Source organism: Corythoichthys intestinalis, chromosome 2, assembly GCF_030265065.1.
Source record: "Corythoichthys intestinalis isolate RoL2023-P3 chromosome 2, ASM3026506v1, whole genome shotgun sequence".
NCBI classification, from domain to species: Eukaryota; Metazoa; Chordata; class Actinopteri; order Syngnathiformes; family Syngnathidae; genus Corythoichthys; species Corythoichthys intestinalis.
Window position 1 is genome coordinate 48,620,228 of NC_080396.1, and position 21,164 is coordinate 48,641,391.

Here is a 21,164-nt window from a genome sequence, read left to right on the forward strand (position 1 = left end):
CAAATAACTTCATTGGCTACAAAAATATATATTTTTTTCTAATTGAGTCTTTAGAAAAATATTAAATATAAAAATTCTTTTTCAAGCATACATGCACACGCACATACGTGCACTCCCCCGCACCAACAACCAACAACAAAAAAACGCTTACATAAATGGGCAGTTCTCACAGTGAATGTTTGTGAGGTTTTAAAGGTGACAAGAGAAAAAATTTATGTGTTTGTGAGTTTGTTTTTTCCCCAGTTGTGCCCAGTGTCATTAGATTCCATCCTTCTTTGCTAACAGACAGGAGGCAGAGAAATCTGAGTGGGTGGGGGCATATGACGTTTGTCGTTGGCCGGTTATAAATAGCACCTCACCCAGGACTGCTGAGAGCAAACAGCTCAATAATTCATTGGTACTCGAAGTTAATCTGACGTAGGCCAGCGTTTCCATCCCCTCAAGATTGAATAGGATGTTTGACAAAGACCACACACATAAATCTCATTCACACATGCTTTAATTGATGTACCTTTTTCCTCAGATTTCTTGATTATTTTAGATTACTTTCCTTGTATACCCTCCCTCACAGCATATAGTATAATTTATCTTCATGAGTGCTTGGAGGAGGAGGGAGGGGTTACATATAAACTGTTGGAATAATCAGAATTTATGACTTTTTAACCTGTTGTAGCTTCATTAACACCAGTATTTTACAACAAATATATGAGTACAATAACATAGACAGGCATAAATGAACAAAATGTGGTATTATAATAGCAACAATTAAAAAAAAAAAAAATTGGCCCACCATCTATCTGCAAATGCGTACTGAGGTGAGACTGATTTCTGACTGCTCATGGTTATGCATTTTTAGTCATATTGATCACTCATACTATTATCTGTACTGTGCAAATAAATAAGCTGGAGTTCACATGATCTCGAGTAAGATTGTCCTAGTTGATGCAAACTTGCTGCTACCTCCTTCCGGCAGGTTTGCGGCTTCGTGGGCCTCTACTACAACGTGATCATTGGATGGAGCATCTTCTACTTTTTTCAGTCTTTCCAGTACCCGCTCCCATGGGCCGAATGCCCGGTCCACATCAACGGAACCCAAGCCAGTGAGTGCACGAAACCCAAAAGACTATATTTGATCAGGGGTGAAAGTGGCTAGAATTTCTTGCCAGAACTCCCCGACGTGAAGGTCGCCACAAGGCCAGAAATTGTATTTATTATTATTTTTATTACTATTTTTTTTTTCTTGTTATTGGGGGGAATGGGGGGTCAAACCTCTTAATCTACTGTAATGTAAAGAAAACTGTTTTAGCACAGTTATTTCTATAACACATACAAAAACAGATTTTCATTCAAAATTGTATTTTTTTCAATGATTTGCAAAATAAAAGTTAACAAAAACCGGAATAACCCCCACCTCCATCTCCTAATGTTTACTTTCCCTCATTTCCTCAAATACTAAATGCCAAATCTCGATTTTAACTACTTAAGAACATAGAATGTATATTAAAATTGAAGTAATGTAAAGTGATGTAAACATTTACTTTTTGTTTTGTTTTCTGAATAATAAAGTTATAAGTAACATATAGGGTTGTTCCGATCATGTTTTTTTTTGCTCCCGATCCGATCCCGATCGTTTTAGTTTGAGTATCTGCCGATCCCGATATTTCCCGATCCGATTGCTTTTTTTTGTTCCCGATTCAATTCCAATCAATCCCGATAATTTTTACCCGATCATATACATTTTGGCAATGCATTAAGAAAAAAATGAATAAAACTCGGACAAATATATACATTCAACATACAGTGCATAAGTACTGTATTTGTTTATTATGACAATAAATCCTCAAGATGGCATTTACATTATTAACATTCTTTCTGTGAGTGGGATCCACGGATAGAAAGACTTGTGAATTTTGTGACTAAATATTGCCATCTAGTGTTTTTGTTGAGCTTTCAGTAAATGATACTGCAGCAATGCCCCAAAGCATGATGGGAAGTGCAACCATGATGGGAAGTAAAACCATGACTGTGCGTCATGCTACCAATGGATATACTGTATCTTCTCTGCTTTGTTAAATAACTTAAGGTGTTAAGACAGTGATCAACTGCCACCTTGCTTCCCCACATCGCTTCTCATGATATTTCTAATCATAGGGAGAGGGGTTGCAAGGGTAAAGACAATTGAAAACAGGCTTCAAAGGCTGCCAAAATTCACTCTACTCATTAAACGCTGCCTTCCATCTCTCTATATAGGGAAAATGGCGTCGATACAGATTGAGAGCGATAATGAGTGAGAGGGTCGTGCTGCGCATATTTTAAGTTAAATATTTTAACGTTTTATAATAAGTTAATTGCTAATAAGTTAATTTTTGATAACCCTACGTTAAGCCTAAACTAAAGACTTTGAATGAGTGTAACATATTATGTCTGTAACGTTAAATACAATTAGAAAACGATTTAATTAAAATATTTATATATTAAAAAAAGGCATGGTCGATATTTTTTTGCCGATTCCGATACTTTGAAAATGACGTGATCGGATCCGATCAATCGTTGATGCTGCTCGATCGGGACATCTCTAGTAACATACATTCAGAAAAATAAGTACAAATGCCATATCTTGCAGAGTTAAATGGAATATATTTTGAAGATTGTGCAAATATTGACTTTTTGAAATCATAAGAAAATTAATAAGTAGCCTAACATAAATAAAATATAAGTCCAAAGTGCACATTGACAGCTAAGATGTTCTGAACCTCCACATCAGAGCAAATAAAACTAATTATGATAAATAAGCCTCTTCAACTCTTTCGTTGCTCTTAAAGATTTGATTCATTTTATGTTGCATTTCCCTTTTTTTGTTGCATCAATTCAACAACCTTTTTTTTTTTTGTGCTGTTCCAGAAAACAGGCACATTTGAACCAATCAGAGCTAACTATCTCTGCTGATCACATGTCAGTATGTCAGCCAATTGAACGGATAAATGAGTCCAGGCGTTTTGCTTTGCTGTGTGCATTCGCACATTGACGAGACTCATCATCGTCACACTCGGATAACTGCAGCAGCTGGGGAAACCTCCGTGCCATCCGTGGAATAAAATAAATAGTAAATATTGGTGGAAACGGATTACGCTAAACAAGCTCTTTATCACGCTTGTTGTTAACACTTGTGTATGTAAATCTGATGTTGGTAGATTGTTTTCTTCTTGGAGATGAAATGCATGTGTGGCATCTTACCATTTTTTATTTTTTTATTTTTTAACATAGCATTTTGACAGTTGCCGTCATATTTTCGGAATAAAAGCACCGTGTACCGGAACAGCATTCCGGCTCTGAATCTTATACCGGAACTGCGTTCTGGCCCTGAATCTTATACCCGAACTGCGTTCCTGACTGTTCTGGCCATGAATAGGCATATACAATGAGGCATATACAATGAAGCTTGGCATTGTAGAGCAGTGGTCCCCAACCACCGGGCCACGGACCGGTAACGGACCGTGGCGCATTTGCTACCGGGCCGCAGAGATATAAATAATTTATTAACGACTACAAACTGGCCTGTGGCTCTTGACACATCAATATCCCTGTCTACTCTATAGACTAATCCGAGAAAAGATTTGTATTGGTCGCCATCTAGTGGTTGGCTGCAATTACTTGGGTGTTTGCACACCTATTGCAGCCCAGTGCCAGTCAATGTAAACAGTACCTTTAGCTGCTGTTGACTGTGTGCTGCGGGTGGCGACGTCTTTGGACAGCTTTTTTACAGGGAAAAAGCCATTGCTGAGCCAGAAGAGGAGCCTAAATCCAAGTTCATTCTGCATTATATGTGGCTAAAAGCTAGCAAACGAGGCAACAAAAGCGAATACACTAAGAGCATCATACCTCATGGCGAACCGTATTGCTAAAGCTAAGAAACCTTTCATGATTGGTGAAGAACTCATTCCGCTTGCGACCACGGACATTTGCTGACAAGTTTTAGGAGAGGCCGCTGTTAAAAAAAGGTTAGTTCAGTATATGGTGAGTGACATTTTCCCTGACTTAATATTCGTTTTTAGCCTCGGCGTGTTATTTTATATTTACTGTCATTTTCTGCCACACATTACCAGTCCGTGAAAAAAAGGCCCACATTACACCGGTCAGTGGTGCATAAAAGGTTGGGGATCACTGTTGTAGAGCACTTTCAATCCATTTCCACCAGAGAAGAAGAAGGCGTTCTCGCCATCTGTGTACTAAGAATGCTTATGCTAACAGGAGAGCAATGTGCCCTCTGACCAAAAGTCAGAAGGTGCACTGTATGTAAGGTACAGTAGTCATAACTTTGTGAAATTCCCACAGCCAAATTTGTTTGGTTATTGCAGTCGTGGAGCCAGAGTGCGAGAAGAGTTCAGCCACAACTTACTTTTGGTACCGTCAGACGCTGAACATCACCAGCAGCATCGATGACACAGGGGGCCTTAACTGGAAGATGACTCTCTCCCTGCTGGTAGCTTGGATCTTGGTGTGCTTGGCTGTAATCAAAGGCATCCAGTCATCTGGGAAGGTATGCAGCCACTGCTTTAACTCCCATTCTTGTTGCTGCCTTTTGCAGAAATTGCAGATTTTTCATTGGCCTAACTGGCTGAAATTGTATTTTTCAACATATGGATTTGCCAGAAAACACACAAAAGTAGATCATTTAATGCTTTAATACACCTTTCGGGACCTCTCAACATTACATTGGTTGTATGATGTTAATTACTTACACTTAAAACTTCTCGTATGCATATGTGATTTAATATTAAACCAAAATGGATTCACAAATGTGAGATGCTGATGGAAAGTACGACAATTTGTGGTCATGTCTATTCAGCGAGTGAGTCATTTACCACAGTGCAGCATCCAAAGTGCCCATCATAAATGTCATAATCAGTTTAAAAAAAAAACATCATCTAATTATCATCCTCAGTATGATGCCCCCCAAAGGGAGCAGGCTCATTTGACTCACTTCTTCCACTCTCAACCATTAACTTCACTTCCTCCATGAATTATACGCAAATGAGGCCATATTTGTTTGAAAACCAGATGTGTCAGCTCAATTGTAGATGACATAAAAAAATCAAAATAAAATGCCCACACCCCAAAACAGGCATGGTAGGCTAATTGATTTATTCTTTCATCTTTCGCTTCACTTATCTTCACAAGGGTCACTGGGGCCTAACCCAACTAACTATGGGCAGGAGGCGGGGTACAGTAAGTTGCCAGTCAATTGCAGATAGGCTGATTGAACATTCCAATTGTCCTGACTCCCAAAGTATGAGTGTGTGCGTGAATGGTTATTTTTCTCCTTATGCGCCGCCATTGTGTGGCAACCAATTCAGGGTCTAAACTGCCCACTGCCCATAGTTTGCTGGGATAGGCTCTAGCACCCCCGTAGCCATCGTGAAGATAAGCAGCATGGATGACAAATGAATGAATATTTACTATATTAATCTTTTTTTCGTAATTGGAACTTCTACAACAAGTCGTGTACGCCTCTCAAGTTTAATTTATAAGTAAATGAATGTTTCTCCTTTTAGTGGTTTATCTCTGAATTAAATATACATTGTGCAATTACAATGGTTTGCACATGTTTTTCTTTAAAAAAAAAAAAATGCAGTTGTATTTCACATTTAAGTACAATACATTTGCATATAAACTTGTAGCACTGCTTGTTTCTGAATGTTTATTTCAGTAGAATTTCTTTTTATGTTATGCAGAGTAGCTTTTGGCAGCCCTTTTCATTTTTTTTGTCTTAGTCTTTGTCTTTTGGACAAAAATACTTATTAGTCTTAGTCATATTTTAGTAATTTCAAAATGTGTTCATCTTCGTCTAGTTTTAGTTCGATAAAATCGCATACAAATTTTGTCTAGTTTTAGTCGACAGTTACTCTAAATATTTTCGTCTGTAAAATTCAAAAGTTTTAGTCCAAAAATAAATAAAGGTTTCCAACAATTTCGAATGGACATAGACAGACTAGCAGATATTTTAATGTTTACGAGGACAACGCCAACTTTGTGATGATTATACACACTCAGGAGGAAAAGCATTATTTTCAGTTAAACCCCCCTACGAACTGTCTGTAAAAAAAAAAAAAAAAAAGTTGTCCGAGCGTTTAAGAGGATGCTCACCACGCTGAAGTTGATGTTCATGCTAAGGTGAATGCTATGCTAACATGACCAGTTATATTCAGTGTGTGATGACCACTCAGCATAGACCTTTAAAGGCTAAAACAACATTGCATATTCTCTCTTGCCAAAATAACCAAGCAAATTATACCATGTGTTTCCAAACAAGCAGGATGGAGCGCAGCCTAGCTTGAAACACATCCTAAACACCGGTGATGACTGTGAGAGAGAGGCGCAGCACATCTCACATGAGTGACATGACACAATCACTGCTACGATGCAAGCTGACATACTCCACGAGTCCACGTACAATATGAAAATGTCATGCATTGTGAACATATGACTGAAATTGTTGCATTTTCGTCTTGTTGTTGTCTCGTCAGACGAAAGCTGGCATTTGTCCTGTTATGTTCTAGTCGCCCAAGCCACATTTTTAGCTCATCATCGTCATAAAAAAAAATTGTTCATCGACGAAACATTTTCGTTATCGTCATTGTTGACGAAAACAACAATTATGTTATTTCTTTTTCATTATTCAAGCAGTTAGCTTTTTTTTCATAAGTAAGCACAATGTTTCTATTCAAACTGCATAATCTTTCATTCATTCATTTGCTGTATAGCATATCCACACAACAGTTGCGGGAGTGCTGGAGCCTATTCCAGCTAACCATAGGCAGGAAATGGGATACACCCTGAATTGGTCGCTTGCCAATTCCTGGCATAATGTTACAGTGGCATATAATAAAAAGGATTTAAAGAAATAAAACATTTTCCTTCTTTTGATCAAAAATTTGGCCTATTTATAGTGTATTTTGACGTATATCGTCATGGTGTTACTTACCAAGTGGAATATTATTTTGAGCAGCCACTTGCTGTATAATGTATGAGAACTGCAGGTCTAAGCAAATGCAACAAATACTACAACCTAAAATACAGGTCTTGTGATACAAAAATTCTCACTGAGTGAGATTAACACACAGACTAAGCGACATGTGGCTCGCACGCCATGCTTTGCCCACTCCTGATTCGTTAGAACATTCAGTCACTGTGTATGTGTTGTGAGTCTTGTGTAACAATGGCAACACGATGCAAATGGACCTCTGTGTCTCTTTCAGGTGATGTACTTCAGCTCTCTCTTTCCATATGTGGTGCTCTTCTGCTTCCTGGTGAGAGGTTTGTTGCTGAGGGGCGCGGTGGATGGCATCGCACACATGTTCACACCCAAGGTGAGAAATAAAACTGTGGGCTACTCAAAGTACTGCCAATTTAGCACAGGGGCCAAGTCAACTACTTAGAACAGTCTCAATGAGTGAATTTGCATTGTTACAGCCTGAGACAGATGGTGCCAGTATAAACTCAAGAGTGATACGTAAGGCAGAAAAACAGACTCTAACTCTTTATAATGGCTATTATGAGACAAATTATTTTGAAAAACGATGTCTTTGTCAAAATACTGCAGCGGCATCATTTTTTTTTTTGGGCTCTGGAGAAATTAACTAATTTTACACCCTGATCTGTGTCATGCAATGCACCAGTTTTCACTCTACGCCGACATAACTTTACATTTTTGTGGTGCATGACCAGATAGAGGTGATAATGCACTACATTTAAAGTGCCTGTGACACAAGAAAGCATGTTTATTTCATATTACACGGGATTTTATGCTCCTGAATGAAATGCACCACCTGGATGTGTGCAGAATCGATCAATATATTTCTTCAATTTTTTTGAATCCCGCGCTACGAAAATGAGAGACTTCCGGACCCAGTCCCGTATTGAGGAAAAAGGCAGATGTGACGTCAATGAGAGACATCATCTTCACTATACAGCCATACTGTTGTATGAGAAGGACTGCAGATTCATCTGATTTTGCGGATTAATTTGTTTATTTTTCACGTCACGCCAGCCCAATGTGCTGCAGGCTTTTGATGCTACACAAGGGAGATTGGTGTGATCCTTTTTGGATTTCCAAAAGATTCTGTTCAACGCGAAGAATGGGTAAAACAAGTCCGATAATCGAGGGACAATTGGATGGACGAGGAAGTGAGTAAGCCACGTGTTTTATACTATGTCAAATACTGGTATCATGGCACACGTTTCAAATAGGAGGTGGCTTGCATTTTGTGGCTTACAATGCTCCCTGTCCACCGAGAAGGCGGGAGTGGCTGTCTCTCTCAGACGACGACCGGCAGCTTGTCGCACACCATGGTTGCCGGCTGATGAAGGTGGGAGCGCCCGTGCTCGGGCAGCCATGCGCTCTCATCTCCGGTTTTCGATTGTGTCGAGACTTCCACCTCCCTCGGAACTCTTCGCGTGCCTGCCTAGAGAGCGCTATATTCGCTTTGGGCTCGGGCAGCTACGCACTTGGACGTCGGCCGATTTGTCCACCAAGAATGCACCATTCACGGTGTTCATTCCTTAGCTCTGTCCCCGGCGATGAGCACTCCTGCCAGGGCCACAGCAGGGGAATGGCGAGCCGAAACTTGCTCGCCGCCAGGGGCTGGAGGATCGGTGAAGGCAATCACCCCCGCCGTCGTGTGTGGCATAAGTCGGGGTAGTTTTGTGTGTTTTTTTGTGTTTGAAAGGTGAGGAGGTGACTTGGAAGAGCCGCTTGGTTCGGGTTAGCTTGTAACTAAGCTCTCCTCCTCCTCTTTTGTTTCCACTCTTTCCTCCGTCTCCAAGTCCCTAGCAGAGGAATGACTAACTCCAGTGGCATTGAATACCATTCGGGAGGTTTAAGTTTTGACCATTATGCAGCAATTTCACCCTGTCGTATTGAATAAATGCATTTTTCATATTCCATTTAGCAAAAGACTTTTATTTCCCATGACCATACAATTTATTTAGCAGTCCGTCCGTCCGTCCGTCCGTCCATCCATCCATCCATCCATCCATCCATCCATCATCTACTGCTTAATCCATATTACTTCGATACAAAGAATATCCTGTGAGTAGAGAGATAAAAACAGTGATGACATTTTGCAGTCTGCTGTAGTCATCAGCCTCACGTTTATTGTCTCTGTCGCCTTTTTCCTGTTCTGAATCTTCCTCCTCCTCTTACAAATATGACTTAAAGATATATGGCTGTATGTCACATGCTTCCTCTGGATCGACAATACCGTTAGAAAAATCCACACTTATACCAGAATAGCTGAAAAGCGCTTCCTCCTCCATTGGGCTCGATGCTAAATCTGCTGAAATCGCTTATTCTATGATGTCATCAACAAGGTGGGGGTGCCAGAGCGCTATAATGACTGGAGGAGCTAAACATCAGATTTAAAGACGCATTTCTCGTCATCTGCACTTTGCCAAATTGTTTTATATAGTCCAATCGTCTGAAAATTTGATTTTAATTCCAATAATAATCCTATTTAAGATTTTTTTTTGTCATGACAAGGGAATTTAAGTGTTACATTTACAAAAGTATTTTCTTCATAAATTGACAGTTTTAATGCTACATACCTTTTACTTGGGTATTTTTTGGAAAAATCAAACAAACAAAACAATATTTTTACTTATTATTGAACTATAAACTACTTGATGCTTTTATTCATAAAGCTTTATCATTTGTGCGATTGATAAGTTTTCCTAGTCTTGTGCACTGTCACGTGACTCATCAATCTATGGAACCACTAGTGATATTTTACTACATCAGACCAATCACAGCAATGCATTCGAAAAAATGCACACGAAGGATCCTATTTTTGTATGCCATGTAAACCAAGCGCAAGCCTGCTTCAAGCCAGCAGGCATTTTAGACCAGGTTGTAATAATTTTGTGGACAGGTGTAGTCAAGAGAGCGTGATGCGCTGCTAAAAGGCGTGAACACTGGTGACTTCTTCGTGCCAATAAATAGGCTTCGTTACTTTACCTTGAAAAGCAGCACATTTCTTTGAGCTGCTCATTCTCTACCTGACAGAAGGAGATACTGTGTTGTTCTTTGGAAGGTTGCCTCACCCTTGGCATGAGGACATGCAGCTGTCCTGCGCAGATCACATTTTCAGTGTAATCTGTGCAGTGCAATGGGCACTTTAAGACTGCTTCGCACAAGATCACTCAGGTCAAACTCCAACTCCATGACTATCAACAGTGTTGCGCCCAGTGAGATGATTTTATAAAATATAAAGATAATAATAATGATAAATTTGCATATTTAAAAATATATAAATAAATACAAATAATTTGGTTTCTACAATGATTTCAGAGGGTTCAATGGACAAGGTTCACATATCTATGAATGAAACATGTTCACATGCACATCACATGACGGCTGAGTTGCATATCTTTCTGCTTGCCACTTTGGGCCGAAACGTAGAGCCTATCTTTGGCCATGTGGTAAAAGTGTGCCTTTTGTCTACAAAATTGTCATTTGCAACGAGCGTGTCTGTAAGTACACATCTATATTAGCTCAGACCGGTCTATTGAGAGCCACAACGGGAGGTGTGGGCTGCTGTGGCATAAAAATCCACTTGTGTCAGGTTTTGCGCAGGACTGGCGCAGTCTACAAAAATAGAAAAGTCTTGACATCTAACCTGGTGCTATGTAATTTCTGCCTGGTGAGCCTATTTAGCTGTTTCATGAATGCAAACAAAAATATTAATTTAATTTCTTATGGCATCATTTTATTTAAATGATGCAAACAAGTAAAAAATTACATCTGTTTGACTTCAGTTGAATAGTATAAATATTGTAGTTAAATATTTTTGTATTTTCACCCCTATATCCTTCATTAGGATAAACCTTATAGATAATGGATAGATTGAAGGATGATGTCACTGGCTGAGAAACTGGATGGTGCGGGTGCTCATCATGTAATTAACACCAATGTTTGGTAAGTGCAGAAGGGCTTGCTGACAGCCACGTTTTCAAAAAGACTGAGCGATAGACTTGCTTGTTTCATTTCATATTTGATGAGTGGGCAGGCATTCCAGTCAAACATTTGTATACAATACATTAAAAAAAACAATTTCATGTAATATACAGTGTTTGGGCAGCATGGTGGTTGAATGATTAGTGCTTATGCCTCACAGTTTTATGTATCTGGCCAAAACCTGAAAAAAAAAGGTCCATTGTAGACTCAAAATTGTCCTTACATTTAATTGTGAGTAAGAATGATTGTTTACTGAATGGTCTGTTGTTTGATTGTAGCAAGGGCGTAGGTTTGCATATGGACGGTAGGGACAAAACACTACCAACTTTTCAGGATGCTCAAAAAGTCCTCACCAACTTTTTAGCAATCTTATTTGCATCATATAATATTATCGTACTTCAGTTAAATGGGTAATTTAGATTGTCTTCCCATATATTTTAAGGATATAATTGAGACTTCAATTATGAAGTAAATTATTTTCATTATGTTCCGACTGACATTTACCCCTTTTCACATGCTGAATGAGCTGGTCCATTTTTTTCCCTTAAATGCACATTTGATTGGCTGATGACTTGATCCCCCGCCCCCCGCACATACACAATCACACAGCCCCGACATAATTACATGTCGACAACATGCAGCCTATTTGAAGTTTTTTTTTCCCTCCTGCCAGCAGCAGCCACTGTAAGTAGTGTAAAAAGACGTCAGTGTTGTGGAGGTAGGGAAAACACCACTAATTTTGCTAATGAAAGTCCTACCTGCATCAAAGTTAGCATAATATTAAACTGTGTGAATGTGCTAACCTGTTAAACTCGAGTAGGAAGCTGCATAGACAGAAGTGTCCTCCTGTATGTATTTTCTACTGTTAAGGTTAATTAAACTGTGGGACATGTACTGAACTCTACTGGGAACTATAGAATCAGAAAAACGTAAGTAAGAAGCTGCTTATAGCGTCTGTGTTTCACAGGAAAGTGTTGACAGGAAAAAAAAGACATGCTGCAGCTTTTCTTCTTGTGAACGGCCTGGTTTAGAAGGAAACTAGGCTAGAGGATGTTGTGACTTTACACTTTTGAAACCAAATTGGTATTAGTGCATTTCTTTATTAATTGAAATGTATTTATTTTCTACATTATATATTTAAAATTATTTTAATTTGCACCCTATGCAATCCTTTTTTCATATGATCATATTTTGTATAGGGCTGTCAAAATTATCGCGTTAACGGGCGGTAATTAATTTTTTAAATTAATCACGTTAAAATATTTGACGCAATTCACGCACATGCCCTGCTCACACAGATTAAGATGACAGCACAGTGCAATGTCCACTTGTTACTTGTGTTTTTGGGAGTTTTGTCGCCCTCTGCTGGCGCTTGGGTGCGACTGATTTTATGGGCTTCAGCACCCATGAGCATTGTGTAATTATTGACATCAACAATGGCGGGCTACTAGTTTATTTTTTGATTGAAAATTTTACAAATTTTATTAAAACGAAAACAATAAGAGGGGTTTTAATATAAAATTTCTATAACTTGTACTAACATTTATCTTTTAAGAACTACAAGTCTTTCTATCCATGGATCGCTTTAACAGAATGTTAATAATGTTAATGTCATCTTGTTGATTTATTGTTTTAATAAACAAATACAGTACTTCTGTACCGTATTTTGAATGTATATATCCATTTTGTGTCTTATCTTTCCATTCCAACAATAATTTACAGAAAAATATGGCAAATTTTATAGATGGTTTGAATTGCGAATAATTACGATTAATTAATTTTTAAGCTGTAATTAACTGGATTAAAAATTTTAATCGTTTGACAGCCCTAATTTTGTACATTAATCATAAATAGTTTTAATTAATCCCTATTTAGCTTTTTTCCCCATGATTGCTCAACCTCCTGATGCACTTATAGATGAAAATAAAGGAGAATATGTAAGAGACAACTATTTAAAGCAATGTATTACTCTTGCGGTGAAGGACAATGTAGGCCAACGTAGTTTCATGTATAGGCTAAGTAATATTTAGCCTCTCAATTAATTAGGTACATATTCGTGAGAAATATAACCATGACTCCCGTTCACCTAATCTATTTCGTTTTATTAATATCTCGTCCCCAGCAAAAAGTGTACATGCAGGTTATGCTGTTATATCATCCCTATCAATGTTGAGACCAAACCTACGCCCCTGGTTTGTAGCCTAACATTGTTTGCCGACAAATACATTGTTAGCCCTTATATCCTGATGATGTAAAAATATGTTGGGTTTTTCAGCTGGAGAAAATGCTAGAGCCGCAGGTGTGGCGAGAAGCGGCTACACAGGTCTTCTTTGCACTGGGCCTCGGATTCGGCGGGGTCATCGCTTTCTCCAGCTACAACAAGCGGGACAACAACTGCCACTTTGATGCTGCGCTTGTCTCCATCATCAACTTCGTCACGTCCATCCTGGCCACGTTGGTGGTGTTTGCCGTCCTGGGCTTCAAGGCGAACATCATGAACGAGAAGTGTGTCGTGGAGTGAGTATGTCGTCACCCTAGAATTTCTTTTAGTTAAGTTTTAATTTGAATGTTCATTTCGAGCATTTGTTGCACATACCACATTTTGTGCATTGTTTTAAATGGGTTTATGTTTTGTTTTTACACACTTCTCTCTGTGTGCAGTAATGCAGAAAAGATCCTGGTGTACCTCAATACCAGCATACTGAGCAAAGAACTCATCCCTCCTCACGTCAACTTCTCACACCTGACCACTCAAGACTACATGGAAATGTATGGTGTCATTAAGACAGTCAAGGAGGACAACTTTGCCCAGCTTGGCCTTGATCCTTGTATTCTTGAGGATGAACTCAACAAGGTGAGTGAGGCTTTCTTGAAAGGAGACATCGTTGCATCTATTTTCTGTAGTTATTCTTCAGTAGGGTACCTATGCATCCCATTTACTGTGCTCGACCTCTTAGCTCAGCCTTGATCGGTAATGCTTTTAAAGCTTTGTAATTAAAATGTACCATCTCTAAAAACATAATATGATATACACACTTTAATCAGTCCAAAACGAATGCATGTTCCTAATATTCCAGTACAGTGGTACCTTGACATACGATCGCTTCGACACACGATCTTTTCGACATCCGACGTAAAATTTGACTCGCCATTTGATTCTACATCCGACGACATGCTCGAAATATGACGACATGGCAGCACCGCGGACAAACGCACAGCGGATTTTCTTGTGAGAGAAAATCAACACAGTTTTCAAAAAAGGTTGGTACAGGTGGTGAAACAAGGAAAAAGGTGACACACATCATTAAAATGATGATGCAAATTATAGAAAAATAAGAGCGTGGAGTCATAAGCGGATTTTAAGGGGGGCCAGGCCCCCCCTGGTGTCCGAAAAGTGTCATTGCATGTAATTGACTTTCCTATATATATAAAAACTGTAAAGCAATAAAACTGCAAGAAAACTGAATGAAATGAACAAAAAAAAATATTTTTATAAAGGGTCAAAATTATTTTTCGAAGAGTTAATGCGACTAGCACCTTAGACGGTCATTTGCTTTGCATATAATTTTCATTAAAATATATATATATATTAGGGGAGGGCAATTTTATTTTTCAAATGATTTTTTTCTTTGATTGAAAATATTTTTTTTTACCGAAGCAACTTTTTGAGGGATTGAATGATTGAGACACAAATGTCCTACTCTTAATATGGCCCAAACACAAAAAGGATTGCTTCAATCAAAGAAAACTTTTTCAATGAAAAATTGTGTTCAAAGACAAATTTTTCAATCTCAAATATTTTTTCTTTTTCTATGATTGAAATGTTTCTTTTTTTGATTGAAGTGATTTTCTTTTTAAACATATATACTGTATTTGTAAGCAACTTCCTTTTTGATTGAATAATAAAGACTAAAATGTCCTAGCCAAAGTGTGGGCCAAACACAAATCAACATTACCTCAATCAAAAAAGTTTGTTCAATCGAAAAAAACCCAACTTCAATCAAAAAAAAAAAAAAAAAAAAAAAAAAAAGCTTCCACATGCATTTTGGGAGTTTTTTGAGTTTCAATTTTTTTTTTTACATTCAAACACTTTTTTTTTTAAGTGAAGCAATTTGTTTTGGTTGACAGTATATATTTTAATTGAGGCAACTTTTTTTGATTGAATAATAAAGACACAAATCTACCTCCATATGGCTTCGCTCAGGGGATACAATTTTTGACGGTGGTAACTACATTGGCACGACACCGGCGGGCGTACCATATTCAATGGATGACGATCTTGGCGAAAAGTATTGCCTAAGCAGCCTGATTTAGAATTCCCTTCAAGCATGATGGGAAACAAAAAAACGCTCATTGTCAACTTATTATTATAAACATTCTTGTAAGTTAATTTTATTGCTGACACTGTGTTTCGGGGTCATCAACATGTTGTGCCCCCCTGCCCCAAAAGTCAAACTATGCCAATGAGTGGGGTGCCATCTGTGAACTGGCTCAACAATACATTTCCACGGTCCTCCTCAGACCACCGTTCGCCAGTCTTTATAAGTTAAGGTGACAATTCTTATTGTGGAAACATTGCTAAAGATATCGCCAGCTTCGTCAGTTTTCTAATCATTTATTCCATCAACTTGTGCAACACCTACTGTCCCCCGCAGTTGACGGTGTTCTCAAGAAAACATTGAAAGTGAAAGTAAGCTTTCCCTCTCTATGTCACTTCAGCCGTGCGGTACGTTCAGGTACAGCAAAAGACGTCCGCCACATTGCCACCCGATTTGTTACATTATTACAGGAATTATTAATATTATTTTTATGTTATTGTTCCGATTTTTATTTATAATTTATTTGTTTTGCTATGTGAAACTGCCATTTGTAATAGCACCAGCAGTATTTATTAAGGATTTAGTGGAGGTTTTTGGGCTGTGGAACGAATTAATGGAATTATAATGTATTCTTATGGGGAAATCCTGCTCGACATACGACCATTTTGACTTACAAACAAGGTCCTGTAACGAATTAATTTCGTATGTAGAGGTACCACTGTATATAATGGTAAGAAGAACATCATTGAAAACAAATCTACAGTATGGTGTGGCGATGGAAGCTGCAAGGGTCCTAGTTAGAAAATTTAACTAGAAATCTTTTCTGACATTATCTGCATCATACAGGCCGTGCAGGGTACCGGTCTGGCTTTCATAGCCTTCACAGAAGCTATGACGCACTTCCCGGCCAGCCCTTTCTGGTCCGTCATGTTCTTCTTCATGCTCATTAACTTAGGCCTGGGAAGCATGATCGGCACTATGACAGGCATCACCACGCCCATTCTTGATGCATTCAAGATTCGCAAAGAGATCCTATGCGGTAAGCTTTATTCTTTGGATCTCTTTATCAACTTGAAATTAGTCAAAGTCATTGATTGTATGTTTGTGTCCCTCAGTGGTTTGCTGTATTATAGCCTTCCTGTTGGGTCTGCTGTTTGTGCAGCGCTCAGGGAACTACTTTGTCACCATGTTTGATGACTATTCTGCGGGCTTACCACTTACGGTGGTGGTGATACTGGAGAACATCTCTGTGGCCTGGATATATGGAACCAAAAGGTGAATATGAAGGAAAATGGGTGGAAATGTAAATGAATAAACGGATGAACTCCCTTTATTGTGCTTCTCAATCCTAAACCTAAAACCCACAGTTATGACCAGTGTTGTTAATCTTACTTTAAAAAGGTAATTAATTACAGTTGGTTAACTCAGTTACCTGAATGTAAGAGTAATTAGTTACTTGGCAAAGTAACTGGTTTTACTTTTCATGTTTTTTTTTTCAAATAAAAAACAAACAAAAAACAAACAAAAAACAAACAAACAAAAAAACACGTCACACTATGTGAAGTTTAAAGGGTTTTTTGGGACAGTCTCCCTAGCCCAATTCTTTACCATAAACGTAACTAGACACAGGGGTATTGAGGATATTGCGATAACTAGTTAGTAACATTTGCTATGTTTGGAAGTCATTTAATGTTGTGAATCAACCGTTAAAGTTGTTAAAATTGCTCCCGTTACTGCATTAGTTCCCTTCTGTCTACTTTCTACACGTGAAAGTTTTTAAAAAGGTTTCATAATTTAAAGATGGATTCAAGTCAAGATTTTACTGATTTAGAAGTATTTTGGATAAAAAGTTACTTCCTACTACAAAGGTTCGCTAGGAAGGTTATCTACAGCAGAGCCTTTCTGAGTAGTCTACTGCTTTAAGATGGTGGCTGTTTATTAACGCCAGCAAGTTTATCATTTCACATCTACTTCTCTATACATTTGCTAACACCGGCGTGTCTGTCATTTCGCATCTAGCTTATATAAATGTGATATCTAGCATAGCATCATGTGGGCGTAGTTTGTAGGCTGTTGGCAACAGTCAGGTATTATTGGAGCCACCTAGCCTAGCATCCCGTTTGCAACAGCGTCACAACTCACTCTTTCCCACTCCCACTCTTCTCTCTCCGTGTCTCGCACTTTTCTCGGTCATTCAACCAATGTAGTAACGCAAAGTAACGCACGCCTTCACATCCTCAGTAATGGTAACGGCACTGCAAAGATGAGAAAAGTAATTAATTAGATTACTCACTACTGAAAAAAATAATATACTCTAACGCTGTTATTTACAACACTGGTTATAACAACATAAAAGTGTGTAACTTCATGATGTAACATCTGATCCTTAAATATTTGAGCTTTTATCGCATCAAGCTTGCAACTCCCCAGTTTTACCAGTCGCGTACTATTAGAACTGAATTTTGAGGTATGCATGGCTTGCCTGGCACGGCCAGACTGTTCTCCCTGTTTTTTTTTGTTTTTTTTTATACCCTGTGAGAATAGGCTGGGATGTAGCTCCTTAATGGCTTCTCGAGCCAGAACGAAATCATCCGTGCAATCAGATTTGTTCATGTGCGTGACGTGTTCATGACGAGCAACATCACTCTTGCGCGTCGGGAGTCGTCTCCACAACAGCATTGATGGTGAATGGGAGGGTCGAGAATATATTCCAACCCGCGGTAAATTCAGTTTTAAACAGGGGTGAAAGTGGGCCAGAACGGTCAGGAACGCAGTTCCGGTATAAGATTCAGGGCCAGAACGCAGTTCCGGTATAAGATTCAGGGCCAGAATGCTCTTCTGGTACACTGTGCTTTGATTCCGAAATTATGACAGCAACTGTCATAACTCTATGTACAGTTAAAAAAAAAAAAAAAAAAAAAAAAAAAAAAAAACAGCTAAGTTGCCACACATGTATTTCAGCTCCAAAAAGAAAACAATCCACCAACATCAGATTTACATACACAAGTGTTAACAACAAGCATAATAAAGTGCTTGTGTAAAATAATCCGTTTCCACCAATATTTATTATTGATTTTATTCCACGGACACAAAGCAAAACGCCTGGACTCATTTATCTGTTCAATTGGGTGACATACTGACATGTGATCAGCAGAGATGGTTAGCTCTGATTGGTTCAAACGTGCATGTTTTCTGGAACAGCCCAAAAAAAAAAAAACTTGTTGAATTGATGCGACAAAAAAGGGCAACGCAACATAAATTGGATCAAACCTTTAAGAGCAACGAAAGAGTTGAGGAGGCTTATTTATCATATTTAGTTTTATTAGCTCTGATGGGGAGGTTCAGAGCGTCTTAGCTGTCAATGTGCACTTTGGACTTATATTTGTTCATTTATGTTAGGCTACTTATTCATTTCCTTTTGATTTAAAAATGTCAATGTTTGTGCGATCTTTAAAATATATTCCATTTCACTCTGCATGATATGTCATTTGTACTTATTTTTCCGAATGTATGTAATGTAATGTAATGTAATGTATATATGTAAAAAAAAAAAAGGAAATGTTTACATTAACTTCAATTTTAATATATATCCTATGTTCTTAAGTAGTTAAAAATTGAGATTTGGCATTTAGTATGTGAGGAAATAAGGGAAAATAAAAAATTAGGAGATGGAGGTTGGGGTTATTGCTGTTTTTGTTAACTTTTATTTTGCAAATCATTAAAAAAATACAATTTTGAATGAAAAATAAATAAATAAAATTTCTGGCTCCGTGGCGACCTTCACGTCGGGGAGTTCCGGCAAGAAATTCTAGCCACTTTCACCCGTGGTTTTAAATGACCAAAAACACATCAACACAAGTCATTGACAACAGTTTGTCTCGCGCTAGCCATGTTGAATAAACTTCTTCGCTCGCGCAAGAGTTTCTTGTTGCTTTACCAACGTCACGTCCGCCCGTCGCTGATTGGTCCACTCCGCTGTTTGTTTGATGTGGCTTGTGCCGCCTTGTGAATTTGATCTGTGCGATGGTCGCCAGACTCTATCGCTGGAACAGCGGTGAGTCTGGAGTTCCATGCTAATGCATGGTGTTGGATGTTCAAAAAAAAAACAACAACAAAAAAAACCCATGGTAAATACTTTATGTGAAATTTGATTGCATTGTATTCATTGTACAAGCATGCACAAATTCGCAGACATGAGCACTTTAGCAACAGAGATGCAAAACATGAAACATAGCATGGCTTAGAAGTAAGAAGCACCTGAGACGGTGTCAGACAATGACTACAACTTTCGTCTCCCCTTGCAGGTTTATGCAGGACCTGGAGGACATGCTGGGCTTCCGGCCATACTCATTCTATTACTACATGTGGAGGTACGTGTCACCAGCCGTACTGGTGGTACTGATCGTGGCCACTGTCATCGAGATGGCCGTCAGTCCTGCAGGATACAACGCCTGGGTGGAGGCCGAGGTCAGTCTAGCATACGTGTGCTTGAAATTTACTAATACAGTAGCACACAGCAAAAAGTCATGAGATGCATGGAGAAGGAACTGAAATTAGAAGAATTTTTTTTCAGTATATAGTGTCAAGTTCTGTAACTTGAAACTCAACAAGTTTTTGTCATTATTTGTCATCTCTGAAGTATTATCCTGTGGTTTTGATTAGTTACCAAACATGTAGTTTTTGCAGTATTAACAGTAATGTTTGCCGCTACTTTTTTCCTTCATTTTGAATCCTGTGATTTATAGTCCAGTGCGGCTTATTTGTTGATTTATTTGGGTTAAAAAGTAACACTTTATTTGACAACAGCGTCATAAGACCATCATAATTATGACTAGGGCTGTCAAAATTATGGTGTTAACGGGCGTTAATACATTTTTTAAATTAATCACGTTAAAATATTTGATGCAATTAACGCATACACTGAATGACCCGCTCACGCATTGCCTTAAACAGATTACAATGATGCCGTTAATGGACATTAAGAGTGAAGAGAATGTCACCAGCCGCTTGGGGGCAGCGCCGTTCCATATTAATGTTATTACTTCTACTAGTGGGAGAATTAGTAGTTGTGAGACGTTTATGCTGTTACATTGTGCTGTTTGTGCTCCACGCATATTTCTGTAAGTTTTCTTTCTTTTAGTGGCAATTATGTGTCTCTTGTTGTCTTTTGGGTAAGATATGTACAGAGATATATATGTTATAAAGGCGAGTGGACACAGGCGTTCTTTGGACCGCGCCATTTATTGGCATAAGCTTCGGCAACTCCTTCCCAACAAACATAAGTATCATTTAGTGAAAGCACAACAAAAATAATATTCCTATCTCTCAAAAAAAAAAAAAAAATGTTCATAAAAAGAAAAGCACTTCAGTCTATAGTAATGAGGCCCTATTCTCACACAGTTAAACAACAATGCAAAGTGAACTGGCATGAACTGGCAACTTACTCAGACTTTGGTCACTCTGTTCTTATTATTGTTATTTTTATTTTTATTCTTATTATTATTATATTAACTCTACTTTTGATTGAAAACTTTACAAATTTTATTAAAACGAAAACATGAAGAGGGGTTTTAATATAAAATTACTATAACTTGTAACTATAACATTCATCTTTTAAGAACTACAAGTCTTTCTATCCGTGGATCACTTTAACAGAAAGAATGTTAATAATGCCATTTGTGGATTTATTGTTATAATAAACAAATACAGTACATGCAGTATGTTGTATGTATATATCCGTCTTGTGTCTTATCTTTCCATTCCAACAATAATTTACTGAAAAATATGGCATATTTTAAAGATGGTTTGAATTGCGATTAATTACGATTAATTAA

The 21,164-nt window shown here is 38.2% G+C and overlaps 1 protein-coding gene across 2 annotated transcripts in view; it reads left to right on the top strand.

Moving 5' to 3' along the window:
• slc6a17 (solute carrier family 6 member 17) overlaps positions 1–21,164 on the top strand; it is a 41,325-nt gene that overhangs the window by 11,888 nt on the left and 8,273 nt on the right. For both annotated transcript variants that reach the window (XM_057829410.1, XM_057829409.1), the window contains exons 4-11: positions 974–1,100; positions 4,356–4,537; positions 7,257–7,367; positions 13,287–13,528; positions 13,673–13,865; positions 16,177–16,369; positions 16,446–16,605; positions 19,635–19,797. In XM_057829410.1, coding sequence (XP_057685393.1) covers positions 974–1,100; positions 4,356–4,537; positions 7,257–7,367; positions 13,287–13,528; positions 13,673–13,865; positions 16,177–16,369; positions 16,446–16,605; positions 19,635–19,797 — 1,371 coding nt within the window. The remainder of the gene's footprint in view (positions 1–973; positions 1,101–4,355; positions 4,538–7,256; positions 7,368–13,286; positions 13,529–13,672; positions 13,866–16,176; positions 16,370–16,445; positions 16,606–19,634; positions 19,798–21,164) is intronic.